At 32.8% G+C, this 18,558-nt stretch overlaps 1 protein-coding gene across 1 annotated transcript; it reads left to right on the top strand.

Annotated features, from left to right (window-relative positions):
• Window positions 1-598: 598 nt before the first annotated feature.
• Window positions 599-18,362, top strand: LOC141815951 (calmodulin-binding transcription activator 5-like; the record flags this gene model as incomplete). Its single annotated transcript, XM_074703812.1, has 6 exons — window positions 599-708; window positions 8,845-8,933; window positions 16,167-16,212; window positions 17,534-17,720; window positions 18,090-18,227; window positions 18,307-18,362. Coding segments are annotated over exons 1-6 (603 nt in total), but the record flags the coding sequence as incomplete, so codon positions are not given.
• Between the last annotated feature and the right edge of the window lie 196 nt (window positions 18,363-18,558).

The raw sequence follows: 18,558 nt of genomic DNA, 5'->3' as shown, positions 1-18,558 counted from the left end.
GCTTCTTATTGGTATATGACCACAAGCTATAGATCCACACGATCACCCTCCAATCTGCCATCAAGTGAGACATGTCGGTTCCTCTCATTTAGAGCTTGATTTACGTTTTTAGCTGGTTGATTAGCAGAGTATGATCATTTGCTTGTACATCGGTAACATCATATGCTAGAACCAGAACTGACGAACACCTTGCAGTGCTCCTCCATTAAAGAACCTCAATTGTGCAACACTTGACGATATCCTTTAACATGACAACAAACTATTTGGAATTTGATTTTGGCCATTGCGATTGTAGACTAATACATGGTTTAAAATATTAGTGTAATCTGAATGGTTAAGTATTTTTTTTGTGTGTTATGTTTTATATTCAATTTCAATTGCACATCTCTTGTTGATTTAAGTTCTTATTTGTAGCTATTTAACATTTATTCTTTTTTAGTACACTATGATATGAGCTACAAAAATCATAATTCATCATCAGATTACCTATTATATTAACACAATGTTTTACAAGATTTAAACTATATAAAATTTTTATGCTGTCACTCATTATCATTGTTTATGTTTTAATTTTATTCTATTATCCATCTAGATGGCAGGGTACTGCTATTTGACAGGAAAATGTTGCGAAACTTTCGTAAAGATGGTCACAATTGGAAGAAGAAAAAGGATGGAAAGACAGTCCAAGAAGCTCATGAAAAATTGAAAGTTAGATTTCATATCTAATGTGAATTTTTGATTCATCAATTTCATTTATAGTGCTTGAGCATGCAACCCATTTAATGGTCTTTGAATAATTCAATTATTTCCATGATGTTTGCTATGACTTTTTTATAGTACCATTGTGTGCTTGGGTTTGGTTGCCAATCGGAACAATATGTTTTTTGTACTGTACCTTGTTGACACTCAGTTTGGCATACCTTAAAGCACGCTAAATTTAGATGGGTATTGCATCTTCCATTTAGTTTACTTATTTCTAGAAAGGGGAACTAGAGTAATTAGAGAGGCAATTGAATTATTTATATCATGCAAATACTACTTAAATTGTTTTGACATGTTGAAGCACATCGGAGATAGACGTAAGGCTTTCTTCTAAAACTAAGAATATATAAATTAACAATTGAATTAAAATTTTACTATATTATATAGATGAGTTTTATTCTATAAATCTCCTTCCACTTGTTTACTTCCAAAAGTATATGACAATTATGTATAATTTCAATACTATGTCATGCTAACATGCAACACTCTTCAAAACGTGGTGAGATCAACTTAAATGATCCTAATATAACCATAAGCCATTGTTAGCCATAACAATTAGAATGCTAATCGATTTAAAATTTTAGAGTAACAAGCTACAAAAAAGTATAACAAATATTTTAATTAATGACCGAATCTTACTAATATCAAAAATCTTTTTGTGCATTAGATGGAAGCATTGATTCCTATTGCTTTGGGAGCTTCAAGTTTGATCCATGGTTTTTGGTGTCAAACCATGTTAGTTGACACGGTTGGAATTTACTAGTTTGCTTGCCAACTGATATCACGACAACTTAAGACTGTGTCACAACGAAAATAGAGGGGGAGAAAGGAGAGGGAGAAGGAAAATGTTGGATCTATACAATCTTAGTTTACGCAGCGAAAATAAAATAAATAAACATAACCGTAAAAGACACATAGAAACCCTTTTTATGTGGTTTGGAATTTTTGATATCTACTCTACTACTACCTATTATCCGTAGGTGGATCAACTCCAGCAACACTGATATCTTTCTCCTATAAACAATGAACTTCGAGCAAATACAATAAATAAAATTACAAAGAAGGAACTTGATTGCTTGATCATGTTTGTTGGCTTTGGTTTGCTCTCCAAAGGCCCTCAAATGCAACAACACTTTCCTAGGAACCTCCACGAATACATCTCTAAAAATTTTCCATAAAGCTTCCATGAAACCCTTTTTGACTTATCCGTCTACTACTTGCTTATGAGTCTCATTAGCCAATTGATATCTTCCTTATAGTCCAGAGCTCCATTGTAGACCACAAGAATTTGATCATGTTCAAAGCTTTATATGGATCCCATTTTCCTAGTAGATTCCTATTTTAACATTAGTTGATTGCATCGTTGGACTGCATATGCATTAATCGAGTGTCATAAACGACCACAAAACTTTTTATACGTTTTCATTTTGGATTGAGTTAATTACCCAATCAACTCAATCATCAGTATTCGACTGCCCAAACTACGAAACTCTCTAAGCTACAACTTTGTGATTTTGGATTCACTTAGTCAACTGCTCCATTTGTCAACTTCATTAGTCGATAGGTATCTCTATCAATCAACTGTATATCCCAATCTTGACTAAATTACATTTTCATAATTTTGACTACTGTTCTCTCAATAAGATATTTTGGTTCTAGCTACACTAAGGTGGAATATATTTCTTGCCAAGAGACTCCTTGTCTTCTTGACTACCTCGTCTGCCTAGAAGAAGTCAATTCTGAGTTACTAGGATTTCAACAGTATGCTTAACCTAGTAAGACTTCCTTTGTCTAGAAACTCTATCTCTAGGACTTCACTTATTGCCTATTATTCAATCACTTTTTGCCTACTAGGACTTTCCTTTGCTCAACTTTAGATCACCCTTTACTTGCCCTAAAATCTACTTTGAATTTCAACTTTGAATATCATCCAATCACCCTTTACTTATTAGGACTTCTGTCATTGCCATGCTTCTAATCACTTATGACATGCTTAGACTTTCCATCAAGTGCCTAATATCCGATCTTCCATGATGTCAGAATTTCCCATTAATTGCCTGACATCTTGTCCTCTATGACTCGTCAGGGCTTTCCATCATATGCCTAACATCTAGTCATTCACGACCTGCTAGGACTTACATCGTGCCGACATGGGTTGGACTTTAATTGTCAAAGTGTTTGGTCAAACTTGACTGACTTGGACTATCCCTTACCAACTCATTATTGAATTTCTAACCACCAAGTGTCTATCAACTTTAATTCACTTGGACTTCCACTATAAGGATTCGGTTAACCTTTCCTTAGTTCACATGTCACTCACTATCATACATATTGATTAAACATCGAAATTCAATTCAAATATAATCGAAATCCAATCTAAAGATGATCAACTTTGACAAAGCTTGATTGCATCAATAGAGAAGAGTGTGGTGATGGCGACAAAAAAGAGGGAGAGGAAGAGAAGATAGATTGAGGGAAAAGGAGTATAGGAGAGAAAGAGAGGAATACTAAAGATGGGAAGAGGGCGGTAGGTGGGTGTCAATAGTTAGCGAGTGACTGGCAAGGAACGGGTGGCAGCAATGGGCAACGATAGGAGTAGCGAGCACTCACAAGTGGGTGCTTAGAGAGGAATTGGAAAACAAAAATGCATGGAGAGAGAAAATAAGATAATTAAATAATTATTAACCTTTTAAAAATGCCATAGCTTAATTAAATACAATTGAACTAAACTAATATATATATATATATATATATATAAATTGATTAAAATAAATACAATGTCTACTCAATTGTCTCCATCTAATCTTAAATTGAATTCCACTAGACCTCTAAAACTTAAAATCTATTTAGCTTAATTAGCCACCCAAAATTTTTTAAAAACTAATTTAAAATGTAAAATATTGAAATAAGATCAAGATTGACATTATCAAATATATATATTTTGTGTCTAACTTTTATAATGTTGAAAAGATCATGCAAGCACATAAGAAAAATTACGGTTTAACGACACTGTGATTAAATAGTTTTTTAATTGTTAATTATTTTTTTCACTATTTTAATTCATTTCATTAGAATATCACTCAAGATACATGATGAGTACAATAAATGTCTATTTGAATGATTCGGTTTATATTGTTTTTTAAAATAAAGTTTATCTAATTTTCAAATTGAAGGATAAATTTTAATTTAAAATTGTTTTTATAAAATAATCTTGCATCTAAAATTTTTAAATTTTATACTTCTCATTTTGAGAAATTCTATATTTATAAAATTAAATATATTTAATGAAAAATTTAAAATTTAAATTTAAACTTAAAGATATAATATTGTACATTGAAAATTTAAAAAATTTCTGTTTCTCGATTTTTTGTTCACTCTAATAGTTGTAGCTAACAAAACAAAACGAAAACATAGGATTGCAAATTAGTTTACTTCAACCTTATCAAATAAAATAATATTTAAATCTATAATTTTACGAAATGCTTGTGAATAAATTTCAAATATAATTACATAAAGCAATAAAATATAGGTTTATTTAAATTAAAATTACATTCTTAACAATAAAAGTTTCCTAGCCTTTAAATCTAAAATTGCTTTAATATTAATGTTACAAAATTTGGAAGCAAAATTTATCCTAGTTTATAGAGGATCGAGGAATGTCATCATTTAAAAGTTGAATAGATTATAAGTGTAAATTATTATGAAATGAAAGAAGTATATAATTTACAAATGATTAAAATTTCAAATTAAAACTTAATTGGTTGCAAGTATATTTAATTTGAAGAGTGAGGGGATTAAATTAATCAGCAGATAGAACAAGCATGCATCAACAATCTAATTAATTATTAAGTAAATAATTAATTATAATAAAAGTTAGCTGTTATTGTTAATAATTCAATTAATTAAGAATCAAAATTGTATGAATATAGTATGATATGGTACCAAAATTGAATTGTTTTGGTCAGAGAATGAAATTCTGACATGACTCAAAATTTGAAACTTTGGTTTTGATCAAGCTCTTGGTTTTTTAAATAATGCTCAGAGGACATCTAATGTAGGGTAGTTCCTTTATATGTCTAGTTAACTATTTTGAGCTTCGGCTGGGATAATTGGAACATACAAAGTATAGATGTATGTTGATTTCTCCAACTCTGGTGTTGTTCTACGCTGTTGATGTTGCTTCAAATTATGCTTCTTCCATTCTCCTCTCTTTTTATACTTTGTTCCTTTTGATTAGCAGTTAGTGTACTAAAATTGTTGTCATGGGCAAAACTATGACATTTACTCATTTTGACACATTATCCATCTCAGCTAGCAAGCAAAACAATATGTATTGAAGATACTAATCAACACTAATCTATACTTGGAATCATGGAAACAAGTTACGAAAGTATAGCAAACAAATGTTAGTCTATATTTCTAGTTGAATTCATAAATTCATCTCAACACTCTTTGTCTCTTTGATTGTGCTAAAGCATGCAAGTGTCATATAGTACGATATTCCTAGACATAGGTGACACAATTGACACTATTGGATCGGGTGTCTGTGTGGTAACAAACAAATGTTAGTCTATATTTCTAGTTGAATTCATAAATTCATCTCAACACTCTTTGTCTCTTTGTTTGTGCTAAAGCATTCAAGTGTCATATAGTACGATATTCCTAGACATAGGTGACACAATCGACACTATTGGATCGGGCGTTTGTGTGGTAGAAGGGCTGAATACTACTTTTTACTTGCAGCTTTAGTGTTCTTCAAGAAATATAAGCATTGTAAATAAAATGAACACAAAAAATAGCAAATCAGGAAAATGCGATTGATTTAACATGGTTCATGATTTCCTAGAATCGCTAAGTTCACGGCTTATGATTTGTTAGGTGGATCGACTTTGAATTTCACTATCTTTTCTCCTCTTCAATTAAGCATCGGAGGTGAAGAAACTTCTTACAATATCAGCAAATACAGGAGGAAAAACTCAAAGAAAAGTCTACAATAAAGCTTTTGTGGGGGGGGGGGGGGGGTAGAATTTCATCATTGTTTTTCACTTCATAGATGATGGATCTTGTAGCCCCTTGAATCCCTTTTATAGCCTTCTTTTCAAATCCTGTGTTTTTTTGCTGTTTGCTGATGTTCATTGTAGCATCAGTTGATTGGTTTACCATCAATCCATTGCTCAATGTTTATGCGTCAGTTATTCTATTTTTTTTACCAAACAAGCCGAAATCAAATAGACTTGTCGACTTGAAACTTTCTGTTCTTTTTCAAATGAACCTCAGTTAACTAGACTAGAGTTAACTAGACTAGTTGTTTTGGATTTGCAGTCGACTGATACCTAAACTAGTCGATTGGCAAACCATAAACCCCAAAACACTTGAGTTATTAACTCTCTCAGCCACCAGTCGATTGGTGCACAACTATCAGTCAGTTAGTCAAACTACAAAACTCTGAATGCACTTGGGGGGTATGGTTTTCTTAGCCATCAGTCGATTGGATGCCAATCTGATTTCGATCACATCTAAGGTTGAGTCCACCTAAGCAGCCATCTAACACCGTCCCTTATATACAAGTCATTCCACTTATATCCATCATGGACTTTTCTCCAAGCCTTGAGGTCTTTTGTTATCAAGCTGCATCCCTTGGATGTTCCAAATCCTCGGCTTCTTATACAATCCTTCGTGTCTTTGCTTACGTAGTTCACCTCCTCGGCTTGCCATGTTCTAATGTTCTTCATCTTGTGGTCCCTCATATGCGCTATCCTTCTCTACTCATCAAAACCCTTAGCTATCTAAACGCAGAGGGGGACAAAAGCCCCAACAGAAATGAGTGTCACTGGAGGGATTACCATTGTCGACTAGTATCGTTTTTAATAATTTTTTGGAAAATTCAATCATTTGGAACCAGTTTTCATAATACTTTCTCTTTGAGAGTAGATTTGAAAATGGATGAATAAGGAGCTTGTTTAATCTTCAATATGAGTCTTTTTGTGGTAACAAGGTTACTTCAGTTTCCTATATTTGCTATCAAGATGCTGATATTAATTGGGACCTCTAGAGTTCATGCTTTATTCAGATAAGATATGGTTACCTTTAAAAAAAAAACAGGTAGGCTTTTGGATGGTTAATCACACATCAACTAGATACTCTCTTGTTTGATGAGGATATACTTTTCCTCTGTCCTATCTCCACTATCAAGATGCTGATCCTAGGTTGCCTTTAGAATGCTTTTTTAGATAGGTGGATGACCATTGTTTAACTGCATAAACATCTACCAGTGAATCTAAATTATGTTTTGGTATCTCTACAATTCAAGTTCCAAGGAAACAGATTCATGTTTATCTAAGGATGTCAAATCAAGATGTTTTTGCTGGGAATCATATTAGTACATTTTCTAATTCTGAATCATATCAAACTATGAATTTTAAGGTTTAGATAAAAATTCTAAAATATGATGAGAAAGAAAATTCTACTTGAAAATAGTTTTGATATGCAAAAAGATATTAAATAATATAATTCCATTTAATAACATAATATTATAAATAAAATTGATAATAATTCTAACCAAGGTTTAAAATGTTAAGCCATGATATTGGAGGTTAGGTCTTTGACCATAATAATACAACTTTGGTACTATATTATGCTGCATTGTTGTGACTTCGGTACTGTATTATATTGTGTCGGTGTGAATTTGAGATTTATATGTTATAGTTGTAATATAGATGAATTATATAATATATTTTTAGTGTAATATTAATTACATATAATTAATTATATGTTATAATAATATAATTAATTATATATATTTAATTACATATATTTATATCTAATCAAAACATATGTTATATATAGTTATATTTTATGTATAATATCAATTAGTTAAAGAAATAATTAAACATTATAGTTAATACCTAAATAAAAGAAAGAAGCAAAGTTGCACTCACGATTATGTGATTTGGCACTTGTGACTTTCCCTCCCTCAATTTGCACTTGTTGTCCTCGTATTGTGATATTGGTGACACTGAGACCTGTAGATGTAGAAGCCACCTTAGGCACTTTTGCCTCCCTGAATTTACACAAAATCTCTATCTGACTTTTAGGGCACCTTCCTCTATTGTTCCACCTCCCTCAATTTGTTGTTAACTCTAGATTTGCCGCCTCCTCAAAATCTTGTTTCCGTTTAAGATATCTTTCTTGTCTCTGCTTTCCCTGCCTAAGTCCTTCGTCCATGCCAGCATCGATGCCATTCCACTTCTAGTGCGGGAGTGAAATGATAAGTATTGACCGTTCTGGGCAACACAACTCGATGCTTTAAATCCCGATTCCACTAGAATATATAGCACATCGTATGTTAATGGCAATATACATATTATTGTTTATTTCCTTTCATTAAGATTGCAATGAAATGAGACATAGAAACTTCAAAAAATTCTCGATCTACTTATAAACTGTTTGCGAGTGTTAAGGTTCTTAGTTGTCTATTTTTTGCCTTGCCTATGCGAGAATATTGTTTCTGAATCTTTAACAATTAATTGCATCACACCTACTTAAGAAATTACTTACATAGACCTTAGGCATCTTAGTCAAAGGTTTAGCACCCATAGTATGTGTTGATATAGGTGCCTATCTGTACCAATTGGGAAGTAAAATGAATTGAGAAGAAGCTGCAGTTGCTGTTCTGGAGCTGGATCTAGCAATTTGAATGGAATCTAAAACCTTCATTGTAGTTGCTAATTTATGATGACCTTTTCGTGTTCCGTATCTCATAGGAAGGCAGGATCAATAGGTTCTGCATGAAATCATCATCTTAAGCGGTTATTGTGCTGTTTCATCTTGTATTTTAACTTGATTGATCATCCTGTAATGTTATTTGGAATTCATTGTTTAGTATTTTCTTAAGTGGCGACTACTCATCAAATTGAAGATCCCACTTTAAGATGCTCTTTGTTTGTTCCTTTATTTTACCCTTGTGCATGTTATAGTTGACAATTGTACATGTCTTTATCGCTTATATCTGATATCTATTGTGTCTTTGCCATTTCCTTAATCCTGGTAAGATGAATGTTAAGTTGTTGGTCTATGTCACAGATAGGCAATGAAGATAGGATTCACGTTTACTATGCACGCAGTGAAGATGACCCTAATTTTTACCGGAGATGCTACTGGCTATTAGATAAGTATGTTCTCTGTATATAGCTACTTTTATTTCTACTGCAAGTACTAAAGTTTGATTCTGCATCATATATTTGCTCTAGCTATATTTATGGTGGTAGCTACAGGAATGAGGTGTATGTATGGATGTATTGCTTAACTATGGGTATGGACATGCCAAATGCAACCCTTCAGTTTTATTCTGAGATGAGTTTAATAATTGGTATGAAGATTAACGGGAGACCAAAGACTACTTGGTGCAATTAAGAAATATCTGATGACATTTTTTCAAAAGATATAATACTGTACAATGACGGAGAAAAGAAGTGGTAAATCCTAATTACTTGAGATTTATGGCTAGGTGGTATTGTTTGTTAGGTTTTTTAATGTTGTCACCAGGTGCCCTGATGGAGGGGAGGGTTGAGCAATCTAACTATTCTAACAAAAAAACCTACCTATCAAGATCCTAGTCATACAATAATATAACTAGATAGTAAATAACAATAATCTACATAATGGATCCTCCAGAGATTTATTTTAAGAATATACAATCTCATAAATAGATAGCATAACCACTAAAAAGATAGCATCAAATAGTTAGCAAAATAACATAATGAAAATCATTGTGAAACATCCTAAAGCTACCAACTCCTGTAACTATGATTGTTGGAGCACAATCACCAATTTAACTATCATGGAAGGTTACCTGCAGCTAGCTAGAAAAGCTATCGCATCTGTATAATTGAAGGAAACAGAAAGGGTGCCAACACAAATGATGAATGTAACAGAAGTCAACATGTTAATAAAACATTAGTATTGTAGCAAAGAAGCCATAAGCTATATGCATCTTACATAGGTCACATAGATGCATTATGCACCTGGAATAATAAACTGACCTGATCAATGTTTGGAACTCTCCTAACATACATTATGCACTCTAACTAATTAAATTGAATCAAATCCATGCATATAATGCTTCTAACAGGTACAATATTAATGTGGCCTCAGTAGCAATTAGTTGTGCACATTAAAATCTGAGTATTTGTTGAGATAGCTTGCAAACAGATATCTATGCATAGCTGGCTGCCAATCATATCAACTAGAATTTGATTGAATTGGATAAAATCAAATTAGAATGAGGAATGATGATTTTTAAAAATCGGTGGCAGTATCTTGGTGGTTTCCAAATTCCATTGAGTAGACCTAGGTGGGGAATAATGGTGTCTGTCACTGCGAAGAGAAAGAGTTGCTATGTGGCCGATGGAGAAGAATGATAATGCATGGTCACAAAGAGTAGGAGATGGAAAGCCTTTATCTTATTCGAGCCTTGTTTGGAGTAGAAGATGAATGGTCAGGACTTGGGAGGAGAAAGGTCATGAAGTGTTTAAATAATTCCCTATATTAAACTCATTAGTTATTGGAACCACACTATTATTATAGGGAACCATTAGTTAGTGGAACTTTTAATAATTGATTCATTGTTTCAATTTCAAAAGGTGATCACCTAGGCAGTCTCGGTAAGGGACAATTTGGCCTAGTTGCTAAGTAGTGCTTTTAGGCAATCCTTTTAAAAAGTAACCATTGTATAGGTGACGTCCAGATTCGTTATGCAGTTCAAGCATGTCAAAGAAAAACTACTAGTTTTTTATTAATTGTATTTAGTAATATGATATTAGAAAGCAATCATTATTCTCCCTACACCCCTTGTTCATTAGAGCCTCCCACCCTATGTGACTTTTGCCTCCCTTTTTCATCTAATGTTCGTGGCTTGCATCAACTTCCAATCATTTTCCGACCATCTTTTTTTCTCTCTTCCCTATGTATATGCTCCCTCTTTTTTTTGTATGTTTTTTGTATTTTTAATTTTCATTCAATTTGAGCACATTTAAAATGTTTTTTAAAGAGTTTGTTACAGATTTTCTTAGTTGTAATATAAAATATGAAATGATTTATCATTGCAGTTGATGCTTACTTATCAATTATGATTTGTTTATTTGTAAATTTAGTTTGATTGATCAAGAATATATTTTAGTTTAATTCTTAATGTATATACATACTCTATACTTTTATTTTAATTTGAATACCTACCCCTCACCAATCACTTAGGCAATAGTGGGTTGGCTATCTATCGCTTCGGAATCATCTTTTGATACTTGAATTTGTGTAACATACTATTTAACCAATGATTGAAGTGTCGAGTTGTGACAATTGACATGTGTGGAATTTGTTATTTTGCTTGGTCGACACACAAGATGATTTTGATAATAGAGTTGGGATGTACAACATAAACTATTTTAGTATAAGAGTGGCAGTGCACAATGGAAACAGAGAGGTAGAGTGACTAACAGAGAGAAGGGAGGTGAGGGAAGAAGGTACCGAAAGAAGAATCTCGAAGAGAAGTACCATGGTGGGAGAGAGGGATCAGTAATATGGAGGAATAGGACGAGAGGGAGAGGGAGAGGGAGAGGAGTATGTGAAGAGAGAGGGGAAACAAAAACCTTTTAAAAATACTATTGACCATAAATTGACTAAACAATATATATAGAACTTCGAAATTAGTTAAAATAAATTCAAATGGTGCTCAGCTAGATTGAACCTGCTTAATTCAAATCACCATGTCTATTCGATGGACTCTACCTAATCCTAAACCAATTTTCACTCGATTCTCAAAACTTAAAATATCAATTTGATTTAGCTTAAATAGTCATAATTTTTTTAAAAAATAATTTTAAATGCAAACATTTTAAATAGGATAAAAAATTGATATCTAACACCATTAAAGATTTTTTAATGTTTAGAGAGACGGAGAGATTATACGAGAAAGTGACGAGAGAATTAGCATTCAATGAGATCATGCCAAGTTTCTTCTCCTTGTCCTTTGACTCTAAGTTTTGTCTTGAGCGTCAAGAAAAAATCAAATTTGATTTGAAGGTTAAGAAAAAAATAGGATTCGATATGACACTTTGATTAAATAAAAAATTATTTGATTATGTTAAGAAAATAATTTATTTATTTTTATTTCACTATTTTTAATTTATTTTTTTTTGAAATATCATTGAAGATCATGGTTTCCACATCGAGCCGTGTCGATAGGCGAAGCGGAATTTACTATTTCGCTCGTCAATTGACATGCGAGACAATTTCGACTTGATTTACCATTTATGGCTAGGCTAAGGTTGTTAATTGTAGTCTAGAAAATTTATTAAGGTATTTAGTGGGTGAAAAATCGAGTATTTGGGACTCAATCTTGCCACTTGTTGAATTTTTTTTACAAAAATTCAGTAAACTAATCTACTGGTCATAGCTCATTCAAAATCATGTATGGGTCGAACACTCGTCAACCTATTGACTTGATGCGCTTACCTACCACTTCTCATTCTTTAAAGTTAGCTGAAGGTTTTAGGGTTTTATTGAGTGCATTAGAGAGATTCATATCGATGTAGGAGAAAAATTGTATTGAGTAATAAGATTTATAAAATACAAGCAGATGCACATCATAAGTTTAAGGAGTACAATGTAGGGGACTATATACTTGTTCACATTCACCTAAAATGTTTTTCTAAAAACTCTTTCAAAAACTTCATGCTGCCTTTCCTAGTCCATTTCAAATTGTGAGAAAAATTGGAATTAATGCATATGTTGTTGACTTGTTAATTTTAGCATCAATCCAATTTTCAATGTCGAGGACTTATTGCCATATTGAGGGACATTCATACCTTCATGTTTGCCTATTGATTTGCCTACAGGTCGTGTACCTATGTTGTCGATTCCTATGCTTCCATCTATGACACAACCTTCTTATTAAATTGAGAGCATTTTGGATCATCAAACGATGATATCTCTAGATCGAAGTACTCATAGATATCTAATTTGTTGGAAAGGACTTTTTGAAATTAATGACACTTGGATAACTGAAGATGAGCTTTAGAGAGCTTTCTCTTAAGCTTCTAGAAAAATTGGAGTTGCGACCACCTTATTAAGCTAGAGAGATGCCACCACCTCACGCCAATGTGTGACGCCAATTGACTTGATTTCTGAGCTCTATCTCTCCACTCGACGGTTTCGAGTTCTTTTTGGTCGGGGAGAATAATGCAGAGAAGGAAATAAATCATCATAGTAGACAACATTTGAAGAAATAAATTAAAGATAGTTTCAAATTAACACTTCAACAATAAAACGAAATAAATTGAAGAATATTAAAGTATAAAGTGGCTGAAATAATTAAAGATTTGATTTTTTTTGTTATTTAGTAATTATTATTTTCTATTTAGACAATAATTAGGGAATTAATTATGTTTTTTTCCTAAATTATAATATTTTTCTTATTTAACATATTTATTTCTATATTTGTTATTGAGTCAAGTTTATAAAAGGAGTCTAAAGTCCTATAGTTTAATCATCTTGAATTAATTGATTTTTCATTTTTTTATATTAGAGTTTATTCCGCTTGGTGAGGATCGAGTTTTGTTCATCCGTTTTGCTACATCAGATGTCCTTTTGATGATAGATCAAAAATGGGTGTCATCTTGATGATTGAGGAAAAAAGGGATGCCCATTTGATTTTTGCCTAATAATTCTTCGCTGATGAGATTTCTTCTCAGTTTTTACTATTATGGTAAAAATTACCACTTATTTTTGTTTAAAATTATGAAACATATTATTTGATAGTTATTTTTATTTAGTTTTTTTGGACATACTAGTTACAATTTGATGTGATATGATATTGCCTATATAATTAAATAGGTTGATTTTAGTGTGATTAGTGTAGTATTATTTCAGGTTTTTGTTTGTTAGAATTTGAAAATGCAAGATCTGACTTTTTTTTTAATTTCTTGAATGAATATTATTTTCTTTGCCCTTAATGAAGTTTAATATTTATCATTCATAAGATTCTTGATTTTCGTTTGTCCTCCCATATACTATTTGTTGATTTTTTTCATTGATTTTGATCCAATCCATTTTATGATTCTATAAGATTGAGGCTTATATTTTTCAATTGAGTGATACATGATTGATTCAGATATGGAAACTGATATTGACAACCATTTCTGCACAATTGAAGGATGCTGCATGATTGTAGACAATTGGTTGTGGTACGAAAGTAATAATTACATTTGAGTCTGAGGTTGAATTCTTCCTCTTTGCTCATGCAACCATACTTTCTCTAATGCCTATATGCTTACAACATCCATCCCACAGATTTTGTAATAGGATGTCTACAAAAGAAAGATTGACTTAAATTTCATATTATCAAATTCATGCTTGTCATCTACATGTAAACCTTGCTGCAGTATGCATTTAATTCCATTTTGCATGATACGATGCAATTTAATGGAATTGATAACAGGAGAACATGATTGTGGAGGCAAGGGTATTCTGAATTATCCATGACCATTTAATACATCTCCTCATGTCCACATTTCATCCTTACGATAACTGCCTTCATCCACTAACCCTTGTTGGTTTTGATCCATACCATTGTTTAGCACTAATTGGCACTTATTTCTCTATTTGACCAATAATCTCAGTCAACAAAATTATATCATTGTTAACTTTACCAATTCTTGGTCTTATCTAATCCTTGGTTCATCCTAGCAATGGTTTTTGACAATATGACATTGCTTAGGCATTTGTGGTAGGGGTAGCACCTATGATTTTCTATCTGCAATTGGCTTTGTTATGTGACCATATATGTGCTCTATACGGACACATTTGTAACCATATGTCCATACACCTGAAGAATCAAAATTATAATTAATTCAAATCGATTAGGGTCTAACCAAATCAAATAAAGGCCATGCGGGTTCTCCATAGTAATTACGTCCCATCCCTTTAGCCAATTTAGCTCTTAATAAAGGATGCTCAAATCAAGTTTCTTTGTTATTAGGATAGGTGAATTCTTATGGATACATCTCCCGAAGGAACTAGACATGATAATTTTTTATCATCTGGCTTGAGCAAGAATGAATGGATTGGTATAAATAGATCCATATAAAATCCATATCTCATACATATCCCCATCCTAATTGTACTTGTCTAGTCCACAAATAAGCTTCTTGTAGGCAAGTATTTTCTTTGGTAACTCAAGTATTCACTTATACACTTTTATGTATAAAATTTTATGCATGCTACATAGATCTGACATGTTCTACATTGTTATATATGTGTTTTTTGTAGGATGGTTGTAGATATTTTTATGGACTGTTATTAATTCGAGAGCTTGAGCAATATACTTTATTATATATAAAGCATTATTATCAATATAACTTTTTGAATATATTTTAGCATATGCTCTCACATCTGTCTTAGTGTGTTGCATATATGTTCTGCCAATTTGATTCTTGTTCTACTCGATTGATAATCCTTGTCTGCTTGATTGATCAACACTTATGCATTGGCCCACCTACATGAATAAGATATCTTCGCACCTAGTTTTCAATGAAACTAGTTTTCTGTAGTCACTCACCTTATCCTTGCTTCCTGAATCTATCCAACAATTATATATTATTATCTATTCAATATTCCCACCTTAACCGTGTAGCCATTCAGGTCATTACAACCATAATTATCTGTGACCAACCAGCACCCTTAGTCTTCTATACCAATCTCAACTTCTCCAAGCAGTTACCGAACCTAGCACTTCTTTACCATGCTATCATGGCCACCCTTTCAACCTCAAACAACCTTATTGTCTGTGTACAACCAAATCCATCCTTACAAGACCAGGACCACCTTTATTCGAACAGAGAATTCCTATACAATTACAATAATTTTCTACTTAATCAACAAATTACATGAATGAGTTGTACCTTACAACTCAATATACACTTGAGATCATAGTTTCAAAAACAGTTTTACGTCGGTTGACACAAACGGAACTTCATTTTTCCTGTTGATCAACATACAACAAGTTCTAGACATAGAATTGTGATGATTCTGACAATGGCGACGAAGCTTCGGTGAGATATTACAAGGGCCAACCTTCTGTAAGCTCGAGGGCTACTTGTGACGAAGCAAGGAGGGATTTTCTGTAGGAGTAACTTGGTGCCCGTTCTCCTGTTTTTGTCATCTGAATCTTCTTCCTATTCTTCTTTTTCTCACAATGCATTTCCATATTTGAGCCATCTTTACCATTTGTCATTATCTATAATATTGATATCCATAATACATCTATGCCTTATTTATAATCTCCATTATTTTCTTTGATTATGTGCTAAGCTGCATAAAATCAATACTGATATAAATTCATTCTTATTCAGGAGCTTGGAGCGCATAGTTCTGGTGCACTACCGTCAAACATCAGAGGTCTTTATACCCTTTAGAAGCCTTATGCAAAGTTCTATAGTAATGATTTTGATGTATGAGAAAAAAATTGTAAATCTGATTTCTTGTAGTAATGGGGAAGGATTATAAATCTCGTGTAGCCCAATGCTGTGCCACACGGTTTTAATGAAGCAACATGACATCTCAGTTTAGTCTCTTATGAAATGTTATAAGCTATTGTGATGGTATCTAAAACTTAGATGAGTGAAATATCATTGATTTAAGCTTAATCATTTTGGTATGATGGTTGAGCCAATTAAATTCTTATTTCAGGGCATTGTGATGCCATGTCATAAAAAGCAACTTAGTGCTAGGCATGATGAGTTCCAACTTAAGAAAGTTGTTTCACTGTTATTTGAGCTTCACATATTGATAACTAGGCCTTAGGGATTTTATTGTCCTACAAGTTTTAAGTGGGGTGAAATTGAACACTGAGTGTGTTTAACAGAGATTGACAAGGTTTAGATGAGTGAACTGTCATTATCTTGAACTTAGGATAGTGATTAAGGCCTATCTACTAATGGATTTGTTATTCCATTATGATGATTGTGATGAATTTCATGGGTTGTAGTGCCTCCCTTGGCTTGTGGTTTCTTTTGAGAGGCATTGGCTGCCTCCTATCCCCTCTCCACCTCTTTTTTGTTAAATGAATGTTTCTGGTGTTGGTGCATCACAAGTGGGACCATTGGCATATGTGTATCTCAATTAGTAATCTCACTGTTGTATGTCTCAGTCAGTCAGTCTCACATAGAAGAAAGAGAAACTGGACAATATAAATTGTATTATCACTGATTGATGAACGAGGGTAGGGTTCTCTTTATAGACCCTACCGGAGCCTAGTCTCCTAAGACATGGTGTGCCTTTTACTAGGTCTACTAGCTTTGGAAAATAAGAAAACAAAAAGAATTTTACAGCTTTTTTCTAAAAATACTACAACAACTTTTTAATTTTAATCAGTTTAGTTATTGCCAGTTTATGGTCTTTGAGTCGATAGTGGCTATGTTTTTCATAAATTTATTTCTTTTATTTTAGATTTGACGTTCTTGAGAACCTCTTTCAGAATGCCAATGTCATTAAATAAATAGTAATGTATTTCAAAAGTGTTTGGTTTTTCTTTATATAGAATGAACTCCAGACATGCTGGCATGGTTCATGCAGAATTGAATTTGCTGAGGTTGCCTTGGTCTGTGTTTACAATCAACACAAACTTGCTAGTCACTTACAACTAGGCATGACACCAAGAGATTAATTATTCCATAGAAGTCTAGTTTTCCTTGTTCTTAGTATGTCTCTATGGTATCAGGACAATGCAGTTCAAGGAATTCCTGCATCATTAGAATGCACTGAGGTTGTATCATCAAAAAACAGGATGCATAGTGGTTCTCCATCAACGCCAGTGCATTCGGCTACTGATTCTGCCCATTCAGAGGAGTTGGGATCTACTGTTGTATCGGAAGAAACTTTGGGAGAATATCATGTCAGCTGCACTGGTGAGACAGCTGTTAAAATTCTATTCTGCCGGTTAAGATTGACATGCGAAACTTCCCCAACAAATGAATTACTATATACATACACATGTGTGTATGGATGTATATATTTGTATATTGGGCCCTAACAAAATTTTTTAGTCTTGTGTATAATCATTTTCTCAAATAATGCTTCCCAATATGACATTTTCCTTCATTTTCATCTTTAATAATTTGTTGATAGTGCCTGATTATGTTATACCTTCAGACGTATATGAATGACACTCATAGTATTTGAACTTCCATGATTTATATTTTGAATACTTTCTTGTGTGGTGGTTCCACAGTGAAGCTTCATCAACCTTCGAGTTTATACATTGTCTCATCTTTCAGGTTCTGCTAATACGCCATTGATAGACAACTGCAGTGATCTTCAAAATCATGAGTTCAGTCTCCATGATATTAACACGCTTGAATGGGACGAACTTGTTGTGTCTACTGTTGATGATGATTCACCTATGATGAAAGATGGTAATGACATTATGTCAATAAGAAAGTGGATCATCCTTTCAATCCTTATCTAAGAATCTAACAATGGTTTCTTTCACAGGTGATGGTTTATCCTATTACCAGCAAAGTAATGGTATTAGAAATTCCATTAACGCTGTAAGTGAATCTGTAAATGCTCTATTGATAGAAACCTGGAATTAAGAAATAGATTTTTATGGCCTTTAAAGGATGAAAATTGTTGCTAAAAGTTTTCAACTTAGATCAGAAACTTAGTGGTCTACTTGACACTTAGCAATTTATCCTAGAATTTATTTTGTGTAAGTTCTAAATTTTCTTTGAGGCCTCTCAATAA

The sequence above is a fragment of the Curcuma longa genome, unplaced genomic scaffold, assembly GCF_044706935.1.
Source record: "Curcuma longa cultivar G26 ecotype Majalengka, Jawa Barat unplaced genomic scaffold, ITB_CL_G26_1.1 contig_12890, whole genome shotgun sequence".
In the NCBI taxonomy this organism is placed as follows: domain Eukaryota; kingdom Viridiplantae; phylum Streptophyta; class Magnoliopsida; order Zingiberales; family Zingiberaceae; genus Curcuma; species Curcuma longa.
The sequence above is the reverse complement of the archived record's forward strand: the minus strand, read 5'-3'. Positions and strand labels throughout refer to the sequence as shown.